The sequence below is a fragment of the Nerophis lumbriciformis genome, linkage group LG01, assembly GCF_033978685.3.
Source record: "Nerophis lumbriciformis linkage group LG01, RoL_Nlum_v2.1, whole genome shotgun sequence".
Lineage (NCBI taxonomy): Eukaryota > Metazoa > Chordata > Actinopteri > Syngnathiformes > Syngnathidae > Nerophis > Nerophis lumbriciformis.
This window is the reverse complement of record NC_084548.2, coordinates 16,254,625-16,267,335: the sequence shown is the minus strand read 5'-3', so window position 1 is coordinate 16,267,335 and position 12,711 is coordinate 16,254,625. Positions and strand designations below refer to the sequence as shown.

The window sequence follows — 12,711 nt, the reverse complement described above, 5'->3', positions numbered from 1 at the left end:
AGAAGGCTTATAATGTATGCATTTGTGATTATAAATATGATAATAAAACATTGAATACATTGAGACTGGCACCAAATATTCAGCTGTATAGCTATTTTAGATTCTGATACTTCAAATTGTTGTAGAAATATTTCATAAATACTAATAAATAATAATCTTCACCCAAAAAAATAGCTTAGGGTTAATATTTATCACAAACATTGTATTTCATGTTTTCTCCAATTATTATACAATACTGTGAAGTATTTTAAATTGTATTGAATGAAATACTAAATCTAACTGGAAAAATAGATTAGGTTAGTATTCATTTCAGAAAATGTATTTCATGTTATTAAAACGTGTAAGCGGTAGAAAATGGATGGATGGAAAACGTGTATGAAACAATCTGAAGTATCAAGATCTGAAATAACTAATTGTATAACTGTGTCAAAATACTGTATGATATTTTGTATGTTCGCAGGCACAGTTCTTTTCATGTTGCTAGAACAAAGTCCAGTTCCAACATGACATTGTGTGTATTTTTTTATGATTTCATCTAAAATTGTCTTTTGAACCATTTTTTAAATTTGTTTATGTTTTAGTTTGCTCATACAGTAATACCTCAGGTGAAGAGTGCTCCATCTTTGGAGTGTTTTGAAATAAGAGCTGTCTTTGGGCTGATTATTATGCTTCAAGTTGAAGCAAAACAATTGAGTCGCAAGCATCCCCGCCATTAGTTGCCGTGGAATCTTACAGTAAACCCTATAATATCTGACCAAAACATCTGGTCTTACTCGCTACCATTAGTAGTATTAGTCAACTTGGTGAAGCAGTTCGAGCACAGCACTGCTAATCTGCACAATATGAAAGCAGACTAAATCGATAATGCCACCAAAGAATGTTGAAATAATATCTAAACGGCAGACATGTATCCATGAAAATGTAGAAAAGCTGCTGATGGTGTAATTGATGGAGAAGCAGCTGGAAAGAGATACCATAGAAGTCCAGTCTCCATTATTTTTACATTACTTAATAACAGGGAAACTAGAGGGAACAGTGAACAACATTTGTCAACGGTCTAAGAAATGTTATCGGAAATATCAGTAATATAGAACTTATACATAGGGCGAATGACAGAGGAAACTGGAAGGCTCTGATCATCGATGTCTGCAAACAGGCCTGATATTCCATGATGATGATATTTATCTTTTAAGTAAAACACCAGTCAAAAGTTTGAGAACACATTCTCATTTTACTGAATGAGAATTTGTGTGTAAATGTTTGACTGGAACTATTTGTTGTAAATTTGCAAGTGAATAATAATATTTACTTATTATTTACAATCTTATTATTGAATCCCAGACCAAAGACTGTATCAGGTCTAAATACATTAATTTAATATGTAGTGTAAGGTTATTCTATTAATGAGTGGATTGGATCACCATTTGGTTTGTGGACTCACTAGTTGACATTACAAGGACTGGCCACTTCTCGCTTGACCTTTGCCCGTACTTTGCGCAGTTCTGCATTGTCTTCATCCACAACAAGGCCACACTCAATTAATGTCCAAGCTTTGCTGAGCTGCTGCTCTCCATAGTGCTGCAGTGCCCCTCGCAAAAAGCACTCTGCCAACCGCAGCCTACCCAGACCTTCCTCAACACATTGCATTGCCCGCTCTCTGTGGAGCTCAAGAGCCCGGCTAAAATCCTCCAGAGCTAGTCCTTCTCTGGAACACAACACTAGGCTGTGACCGCGCTGACAAAGACCTTCTGCCAAGATTCGGGGGTCCTCAGAAGAGCTGGCGTCGGACCCACCGTGTTTCTGAATGACTTGGTCGAGGTCGGCTACAGCACGCTCGTGTAAGCCGAGCTGAGCGAGGCAGGTAGCCCGCTGGCGGAGATACTGAAGTCTGTGTTTGTCTGCTGTTTGTACTGCCACCGTCAGGAGAGGGAGGGCCTGATCCCAACTTCCATCTGAAGACATGCTGCTGGCATCCTGTGCTGCCACCTGCCATTGGAAAAATGTTATATTTGTATAATGAATACACAGCACCGTACTACACCATCACAATTGTTGTTTTAGCAAATACCATATAACCAGAATGTAATGCATTGACCCGAATATACTAAAACAATTATTTTTTAAGACAAAATGTTTTTTTTTTTAAATCATGTTTTAGTATAAGTAAAATGGCATCTAGTATGTTGCCAGAAAAGAGTATATTATATTTCAAAGCTGCTTTACAGTTGATTGATTAATGTTATCTTGAACATTGGCATTATCACTCCTTTGTGTGTTGTTTGCCAACTTTTTCAACATTGGATACTTTTTTTCCTCTGTTTAGCGGTTTAAAATCACAGGTTTGTGTAAGTGACAAGAAGAAAAGCTCAGACTCGCTTGGGGAGAAGTCAAGTGGCGCCACATGTTGGTTTGCATGTACAGTTGATGTCTTCAAACCCACAATATATAACTACTCATATTTTAGTATTTTTCTCTGGAAAAAAACCCCATCTTATATTTAGGTCAATATGGTAACTGTCAATTGCCAAACTGTTCACACAAGTGGGAGGAAAAACTTGTGTTTGTCATTTAGTTATCAGGATACTTCCTGGTTCATGGAGGATAATGGACATGATGTTGGGATTTAAGGTGATTTAATTGATGCCATTGTGACTCAAATGATGCACATTTAAGTTAGTAGACATTAATAAGAAAAAAATATCTAGCAGCTTTAGTAGTACAACTAAGATGTTGCATGGTAGCACATATGTACTTGCACCATGTTTCGCCCTAAAAAAAAGGTTAACAACAACTAGAAAAGCACACAAGAGAGCGCAGATCTCCGCCAGACTCTATCTCCTAGTAGTAAAGAATCCTTTAAAAAAATCCTGAATCCAGACGGTGATTCGGATCACCCCCAAAATGGAATCACTTGTTCCTTATCCAATTTCTGACGTTTCCTAAAAGTTTAATTAAAATACGGTCATGCCTTTTCAAGCTATCTGTAGCTGGATTAAATTAACAGAGTAAACTCTCTTGTGAGTCATCCACTCTCTTTGTTTGGCTCTGTGGGTGGAGGCGGGGAAGCCATTATAGCTAGAAGTTGAGTCTTGTAACGTAAAGGTAAGGTATCAGAGTAGAAATGACCCAGATCACCCCTAAAATGTAATCACTTGTACCTTATCCCATTTTGGGCATTTCCTGAAATTTACGGTAATCAAAATTAGCCCATAACTTTATGAGCTATATTAAACTAACTAAATAACAAACAGACAGACAAACCCTAACCAATACATAACCTCCTGGCGGAGGTTGATTACCTCCGCCAAGAGGTTAGGTATACTACACTTGTACTTTATTGTGGATCCTATCATAACGGGAATGGACTGAAAAATAGTTTAAACACAGAATTACTGTAAGTAATCTGTCGTCTATTTCCTTGGTTCAAAGAAGTGCTATGATGATTATGGAGAAATATAAATAGCTTCCGTAGAATTACCTGTGCCACGCGTTTCCTTTGATTAAGTGGGATCAAAGCCAACAAGAGATCCAAACATGACGGCTCTTTCTCAGCGAGTTTGCTGAGTCTGCATGCTGCGCTGCAAGATTTGTGCTGCCAGGCCTCTACCACGCCTACCCTGGCCTGGGCTGCTGAATCTCTTGGCTCTTGGCCAAACACCTGGCTCAGGTGGACACCTGCCGCCTCTACTTCACCTGGAGCATATGAGCGAGGACAGCAGCAGCTAGAAAATCACTTCAAACAATGTCCAAATCAGATAATTTTAAGCAAAGTCATACTGTGTAATCGTGCGGCAAAGATTGGTTAAGTCACACCTTTGGCTAAAAGTATGTCAACATGGAGGAGATGCCATCTGGGAGCTCTGCAGTCTGTCCTTATCAGAGCAGCACAGATTATAGAAGCCTCTCTAAGTCGCTCCTCGTGGCAAGGGACAGCATTGGTGACCAGGACGTCTGACAGGCTGCTCCTGCAGAACCGATGCAGCCAATCACAGACTAGTTTGCGTGCCCTTTCCTTGAGGGACAGGAGGTCTTTGGTGACCTCATCAGTATTTATCTGCAGAGCAGCCAGGATGTCATGAGTGCATTCCTACATTATCCGAGAAAATGTTGAAGGTTAGTATATTATGATAAATGTAAGACAAAGGGACTCTTTAAAATACATTTTGTGGACAAAAGCATTGGAACAAGAGGGCTAAATGGGACAAAATTAAATAAACATGTCATTGTTAATTAGAATTTTAATTAAATGTAAAGTTACATTTAATTATTTCACTATTTATTAAACTATTGAATTAATTATTTAATATATTTAATTAATTATTTCATCATTTAATTAATTATTTCATCATTTAATTAATTATTTCACGATTTGTTTAATTATTGATTTAATTATTTCACGATTTGATTAATTATTGTTTAATTATTTCATGAATTTAATTTATCTGTCAAACTCACCTGTCAAAGTCAGTGGGCGGGGCTAATGCGAATCCAGTCCAATCATTGCAAGTGGAAGTGCCAGGTAACCAATCAGCTGTTAGGATCCGCCCACTGACTTGATAAAATTAATTAATGAAGCGTTGCCAGGGGCCAAATTGGACAAAATTAGATAACTAAATAAAATGGAAAACATTTTAATTAATATTTAAATATGTGTTACTAATTAATTAAATCCTTAAATTATGAAATAATGAAATCAATAATTAATAAAATAATTAAATAATTAAATTTAATTTAAAATTAAATAAATGCCTGACATTTATTAACACATTTATGTATTTAACTCCATTTATAACTAATTAATGACAACATTTAAGTAACTATTCAAAGATCTCTTTATTCAATTGTGTCCTCCATATTACAAATTTTACACAACATTACACATTTGTTGTGTGTTTGAGTCCATTCAACCGGAATAAAAATCCCAAAACTGTTTAATGTGCCTCTCAAACACCTTGCTGTTTTATACACTGGATCAGAGAAGAGGTGTGTCGTTTCAGATGTACCTTTTGCTGGTTGAGCAGGAGGTAGGTGAAACCTCTTCCACATAGTGCTTGAACATGCTTGGGCTGCTCCTTAATAATGGTACTGAAATCAAAGATGGCTGTCTTTCTTTGGCCAAGTAAAGCATAACACCTGCCTCTCTCCAGCAAGGACTCTGCTGCCCCGCCCCCTAAAAGGGTTATAATTTGAAGTCATATGATTCCTTCATGTGTCAACGAAAATAAAACATTTTAATTACCAGATATGATGATGGCAATGGAGAGATAGGCCACTGCCTCCCTGATGGTGCTCTCGTCTCTCGCGCCCCCCAGTATGCGTTTGGCAGCGGAGTGGCAATGTGCCTGCAGCAGCGCCCGGTCCTTCTTCTTAGCCACTGCCAACAGTGGGCGCAAACAATTGGTGTCGCCACACTGAACAAGTTTCTTTAACAGCTGCAAGACAAAAACAGAACATAATATGTTACACTCTCTCAGTACAAAACACATTTAAATAAATACTTTTCAAATATTATAGTTCAACAGAATTATTGCAGCTAAAGTTGCTGGTGTAAATAAATAATTTAATTGTGTTCTATTTGAATTTCACAGTAGTTTGCTTGGGTGATTTTTTATCAATTTAGGCTGAACTTATTGAAATCATCAAAGGGGATATGATGATTTCCCTTTTTTCGAACTTAAACTCCCTTTTTGTGTAAACTTATACTTTAGATCATGCATGGACTTGCTTACGTAGGGATAATTCATAGGGAGAAATACATTACATATACATGTATTAATCAGTGACTACAGAACTTAGGTATTGGTTTTGTAACACTTGTTTGGGGACACTTTCCCGATGATTCCCGGGCGCGGCCACCACTGCTGCTTCAGTGCTTACTGCTCCCCTCACCTCCCAGGGGGTGAACAAGGGGATGGGTCAAATGCAGAGGCTAATTTCACCACACCTTAACTTTTTTTCTTTGGCACACATTTACAATCTAATGAGATGCAATACAAGAGCTGCATCAGACAAAGATAATAATTCACATTTGCATTTGATTGATTGGTCACTTTGCATAGCTTGAGATTTACAGGTGTACCAAATGCTGTAACCAGTAAGTGTACCCTGTGTTATTACTTATAACTTATCGACAGAAAAGTTTTGTAGTCCATCCATCCATTTTCTACCGCTTATTCCCTTTTGGGGTCGCGGGGGGCGCTGGAGCCTATCTCAGCCTAAAGCCTCTTGTTTTGTTTTCCTAAAGAAACTCCAATATTTGTCCTTTTTTCCAGTAAAATAACTGGAGTAAAGAAAATGTTATTGATAAATTAAAGGTACCAATGATGATTTTCCCCTAAATGTTATTACAATGTTGGATACTTGTGTTATACAATGTCAAAGCGTAAAATCATAAGGGTCATGCATTTCAGTGTGAGCTTGCACGCAGTTTTGGATGCGTCTAAACGCTGTGTTTTGCAGTCTTTTTTAAGAGTGACGTCACAGTGTAGAAGGGTTGTTTGGTACACTGGTAGTAATAAAGTACCGTGGTACTAATGCATTTAAAAAAGTATAATACTTCCTTCAAAAAATACCGGTACTTTTTTGCCATCTGCATATGCTGCCATGCGGCAGAGACGTTGCTGAGCCAAGGTGCATGTTGTGTGTCAACGCTCACACACAGAGCGCATACAAGCAGAAACAGAGTGGAGAGGAAGAATGGCAAAAAAATGCAATTCTACTGGTTAAAAAAGAGGGTACATGAAACGCAACAATGAGATATTTGGACTTCAAAACGAACAATAAAGGTGACGCTTTCAGAAGCGCTGCTCTGCAGGTGCTGCTTTAAAGTACCAGTAGAGTGGGAAAACAAGTTGACTTTATATATTCTTAATTGTGTTTCATTCTATCCATTAAACCAAATGCAATTGTATTTACAATCTGCAAAGTATGCCACAAATTCTGTCAGCCATTTTGAATTATTCGCTCTGAACGTCTTCGGTAATTTCCGTAGATTGACGTCACTGTAGTAACACTTCTGCACTATGACCATAGTATCAGATCAGTCTTACTGGAAATATGCAAAAATTAGACAGAGATGTACTGTATATCATTCAAAATCCCTACATGAGACATGAACAGATATGTTTTTCTTGTTTTTATTGCATTCTAAGTCGTAAATAAATAAACACATAAATAGTCTGACAATGGGGGCTCTCTATTCCACCCACAAAATAATAACCATCCAAAACCCGCCAACAATAGTCCTTATATATATCGTGACCTGAATAGTAACCAAATATCAGCGATGTTGTTATTACAAGCACTGACGCAGATTGACAGCACACAGCTAAGTACCCCTCTGCTGCTTTTATTGTGAGCCGGCTCGTCAAAGTTATTCTACATTAAAAACCATGCCTCTCATCATATTAGGAGGATTTAGCCATAAGTCTAGAAGTTGTTCATCTGTGACCTTCAATTTAAACCCTGAGATGGAGACACATAGACACAACCACAGGCAGTGTCTGCAGGGAGACTTTTCCATGTTAACCATTTGTGTGTATCATGGTTAATTCTTCAAATAAACGGGAAGATATGGACATCCTATCAGTCATCATCACAGTTAGAGCAGACATTGTACAGTAAGCTATCGTTTGTAGTTTGTATTACTTGTTTAGCATTTAGCAATACTGCTACATGATGCTTAGTGTTTCACTAAAGCTGAACCTGTTTAGCAAAGCTTTTAAAACTTGTAGCTTATCCTTCTTATATCCAGGATCAACAATACAAGTTTCTGGATCATAATGTTTCCCAAAGTAATCATTATAGGCTCCTCCAAAGTCTGCATGATTTGCATTGTTGTTGGTGATGAAGGGATCTGCGGTCCCTACCTCTACGTCACGCGATGACATGACTGGCTGGTTCATTATCTCACAAAATGGCTCGGGAATCTGCGTGAAATTAATACTACAGTATTTTGATCATATCTATTTACTCACAAACTTTGGAAGTCTTTCAGTGTCATACATCAGATATATATGATAATAGTTTCAATATAGAGGCAACTTGTTTTTCCACTCTACTGGTACTTTAAAACATGCCACATCAAAAATAGCAAAACAGCATTACCACCTTTGCTTCAAACTTAGGTAAATATTTAAATAAGAAGCATTCCGACCCACACAAAGAGTTTAAAGATTGACAGGTAATATAGTTAAATAGCTCCCACTGTGCACATATACAGTACTGTAGATACGAGATGTGCACACAGCTGGTTGACTTGTTGCCAATTATTAACGGAGTCAAAACCACCCTTATAGCGTAAACTAATGCAAGTGAATTGACTAAATTTCGTAACAAAATCCCACTATTTCATTTGTGTTTTATCTTTAACAATGTGTGCTTTACCTTCTCCATGTCTTATCTGTGTAGTTTTAGCCATAATATTGTTTATAGTATTTAATAATTATTGTATTTGTCTTAAAGCACAGATCAAAATTGGCACCATTTAATACAAAGCCAATCAGGCTTTCTATTCTATTCTTACCTAATTCTAGATTATAAAAGGCTATATGTAATATGTAAAATTGTAAACTGTTCGTTGAGTGCATAAGAAATAGGTGAATTCACACCTCATATTTCAAGTCCTTTTGAGCACATTCTGTCACATATAGCACCAGTTAACAATATACCTGATTGGTGTCATACAGAAACCCTCTGTGCAGTTGTAGCAGGGCAAGTCGGGCCAAGATGGGTGCACGGGTAGTGGTGGGTCCCATGCAAAGCAGTAGCAGGCGGTAGGCTTCCTCTACTCGGCCAAGCTGGTGTAAGGCGTCTGCTGCTAGAATCTGAGGACCATCAGTGCCGGGCTGGAGGTCCACGAGAAGCACAGCCAAGGAGTGAACACCAGCAGGAGTCCTACATAATGAAATGTGTCATTAAGGCAGTCCTTCTCAAATAGTGTGCAGTGCAAAACATGCTCATTGTAGCCATTAATTTTGACTTCATTTTAATTTATAAAAATCAAAATCAGCACTAATCGTTGCATTAATTTTTGTTTTATATATTGTGATCCTGAGTTAAAGGCCTACTGAAACCCACTACTACCGACCACGCAGTCTGATAGTTTATATATCAATGATGAAATCTTAACATTGCAACACATGCCAATACGGCCGGGTTAGTTTACTAAAATGCAATTTTAAATTTCGCGCGACATATCCTGCTGAAAACGTCTCGGTATGATGACGTCAGCGCGTGACGTCGCGGATTGTGGAGGACATTTTGAGACAGCATGATGGCCAGCTATTAAGTCGTCTGTTTCGTCGCAAAATTCCACAGTATTCTGGACATCTGTGTTGGTGAATTTTTGCAATTTGTTCAATGAACAATGGAGACAGCAAAGAAGAAAGCTGTAGGAGGGAAGCGGTGTATTGCGGCCGACTTTAGCAACACAAACACGGCCGGTGTTTCATTGTTTACATTCCTGAAAGATGACAGTCAATCTTTACCATTGGCCTGTGGAGAACTGGAACAACAGAGACTCTTACCAGGAGGACTTTGAGTTGGATACGCAGACACGGTACCGTGAGTACGCTTCCAAACGTTTGATCGCTTGCCCGTACGTGCGTGCCGCTATGTGCATGTCACGTAAATAATTCAATGTATACACCCTGATGATTATCTTGTGTGATGACTGTATTATGATGATAGTATATATGATAGTATATATCTGTATCATGAATGAAGTGGACCCTGACTTAAACAAGTTGAAAAACTTATTCGGGTGTTACCATTTAGTGGTCAATTGTACGGAATATGTACTTCACTGTGCAACCTACTAATAAAAGTCTCAAAAAGTCTCACGTACGTTAGTTTGGGGACTTTGGGGAAATATATGTGCTGTATGAACTTTGGGGAGGTGAACGGTACTTTGGGCTGTGGGATTGAGTGTGTTGTGCAGGTGTTTGAGTTGTATTGGCGGGTTATATGGACGGAGAAGGGAAGGTGTTTGTTATGCGGTATTAATTTGTGGCATATTAAATACAAGCCTGGTTGTGTTGTGGCTAATAGAGTATATATATGTCTTGTTTTTATTTACTGTTTTAGTCATTCCCAGCTGAATATCAGGTCCCACCCGCCTCTCACAGCATCTTCCCTATCTGAATCGCTCCCACTGCCCTTTAGTCCTTCACTCTCACTTTCCTCATCCACAAATCTTTCATCCTCGCTCAAATTAATGGGGAAATCGTCGCTTTCTCGGTCCGAATCGCTCTCGCTGCTGGTGGCCATGATTGTAAACAATGTGCAGATGTGAGGAGCTCCACAACCTGTGACGTCACGCTACTCGTCTGCTACTTCCGGTACAGGCAAGGCTTTTTTATCAGCGACCAAAAGTTGCGAACTTTATCGTCGATGTTCTCTACTAAATCCTTTCAGCAAAAATATGGCAATATCGCGAAATGATCAAGTATGACACATAGAATGGACCTGCTATCCCCGTTTAAATAAGAAAATCACATTTCAGTAGGCCTTTAAAGTCGCTGATCAATTTGAATTCATCATTATTTTTTGAGTTTATTATTAATAATTTTATTTTGAAGTATCAAATGGCTCAAGTCGATCAACTGTTTTATAGTTTAAATAAGGATTGATGCACTTTAAATCTTTTCTGTTTCAGGCTAAAAAAAACATTGTCAACAAAGTTATTATTTGTTGTAAGTTGATCTATATTTCTTTTGTTTTCTTTAATGTTAATAAGGATACAGTGTTATGCAGAAGTGTACTTATAGCAATTTTATATTAAAATTATACTATAATTATAGTGGCAATGGAGAGTGTGTGTGGGGTGGGGGTTGTGTAACAGAAAATAATTGAGAAGCAGCTGAGATAGGCTCCAGCACCCCCCGCGACCCCAAACGGGACAAGCGGTAGAAAATGAATGGATGGATGTATTCAAGTGACAGTGGATGCAGCTTTTTAACTTATGTGATAAGCATCATACCCTGCTCTGTGGTTGTCTTGCTTTGATGTGGCTTGCCGCTGACCCCCTTGCAGGGTCTGCTGGGAGTTTCCACATGAGGCCGGATGATGCTCTCCAGCCCCCTCCAGCATGACTCGGCCCTGCTCCATTAAAACAGTGAAAAGCAACCCCCGGAGGTTCCACGGCACAAGACAGCGAACGGTGAGCGCCGTCTCCAGAGGGTGCAACCTGGTCGCGGTCACATAGTCGAGCGCTGTGAGGTAGTGGAAGCCGGCCATCATGCGTAGAAGACCCCTGCCACAGAGCGCCCGCACACAGCTGGGTGGGTGGGGGGCGTTGTGTTCGATCACTGCCTGAAAGTCCTCCAGAGCCCCCTTGTGGTCGTCTGTGAGAAGTCGTGTATATCCACAGAGAACTTCTACTGTGTTCTGATAGCTGTGCTGGTCTTTGGCAGCAGCCAGCTGGCTACATATAGAGAGAGCTTCTTTGTGCTCTCCCCTTAGTAGAAGACATTCGGTCAGTCGCACCCGCAGCGCTCGTCCTCCTCCGTCAGGCTCCAAATGGCAAAGGGTCCGTAACTGAGCGATCACCGGATCAAGAAGTTCCACTCCTTCTGTGGCCCTCATATCTGCTCGGGTGACAACCATCTCTCGAAAACCAGATAGACCCTTCTCAGCCTGCTGACGAAGATGGCCACGCGCAGCCCCTCCCGTACCGAGATCAGTGAAGAGCTTTTGGAAATAAATCCGAGCACACGCAGGGTGAACGTCGAAGGCCTCGCCCAGATCCACACAGGCCTCTTCAACGCGGACGCCGCCTGAGAAGAAAGCTGCTGCTCGGCTGGTTAAGAGCCTGGCTCGCTTCTCGGCTGTGTCTTGCACAGTCTTCCCAGCGTCATTCTGCAAGATAGCAGAGTACACATCTGCACTGTCGCCAAACTGGCCCGAGAAAAACAAATGTGCTGCCTGGAGTTCCTGCACTTTGCTGTTACCCGGTGAGAGCTCCAATAAGAAGTCAATCAGTGGAGCAGCGGCTTCGATTTTCACATGTTCACTCTCCTTTGAACTCACTTCACTATCGCTGTCCAACATCAAGGAGGGATGCCAGAGATGCATTTGCTTTGTAAAAGCCTTGACTATTGTGGCTATATGAGAAGCTTGTCTACTCTTCACCAGTTTGACAGTTTCACATTTGTTGCTCTTGTAAGAGCTGAGGTAGAGCTTCAGGCCCTTAGCACGGCCACGCTCTGACAACAAGCAGGCCAAGGCACGAGTTATTTCCAACGCCGCACAACAAACACCCTCTGGATTAGGCTTTTGTTTTCCCTCTAGCAGGGCAGTGCAACGAGAAAAAATCTCCTCACAGCCTTGCCCGCTACTCTGAAGGAGAGACTCCATTTTATAAATGGTGGCCGACAGATTATTAGGGCAGAGCGTGGACAAAAAGACAGCTACCAGACCTTTACTGAGACCCCCTCCAGGCTGTTTCTCCTGGCGATTATCAAGCCAACCCTCAAGGGTTGATACGACCCCCTGTAGTTTGGATGCCTCCATTTTGCGCATGTGGGACATGGTGGTAGCAGCGTGAGTACTGAAGGCAGACATGTAGAGGGAGGTGGCCCGCACCAGATCCCTGGTCTCTAGAAACTTGTCTCCGTCTTCACACAGAATTGGAACTTTAATGGCAGGTCGCACCTGAGTAGTCATGATCACTGTTTTTTTCCCTCTGTTGCACAGTCACCTGGCAATGTA

At 40.2% G+C, this 12,711-nt stretch overlaps 1 protein-coding gene across 1 annotated transcript; it reads right to left on the bottom strand.

The window, feature by feature from the left end:
* Positions 1 to 145: 145 nt before the first annotated feature.
* On the bottom strand, positions 146 to 12,357 carry ttc34 (tetratricopeptide repeat domain 34). Its single transcript, XM_061925145.1, has 7 exons — positions 10,982 to 12,357; positions 8,670 to 8,895; positions 5,240 to 5,432; positions 5,004 to 5,170; positions 3,814 to 4,087; positions 3,479 to 3,693; positions 146 to 1,986 (listed from the first exon to the last, which is right to left on the bottom strand). Exons 1-7 carry the CDS (start codon positions 12,355 to 12,357, stop codon positions 1,441 to 1,443), a joined length of 2,997 nt encoding a protein of 998 aa, XP_061781129.1. The 3' UTR covers positions 146 to 1,440.
* Between the last annotated feature and the right edge of the window lie 354 nt (positions 12,358 to 12,711).

Bases quoted from the DNA above. Each gene is read 5' to 3' on its own strand.
- ttc34 (XM_061925145.1), bottom strand. From the start codon at position 12,357: ATGGAGTCTCTCCTTCAGAGTAGCGGGCAAGGCTGTGAGGAGATTTTT. The intron at 8,896-10,981 runs GTATGATGCTTA...TTCATTATGTAG, and splicing joins CAAGACAACCACAGAGCAGG to GACTCCTGCTGGTGTTCACT. The intron at 5,433-8,669 runs GTATATTGTTAA...TTTGTCTTGCAG, and splicing joins TTCTGTATGACACCAATCAG to CTGTTAAAGAAACTTGTTCA.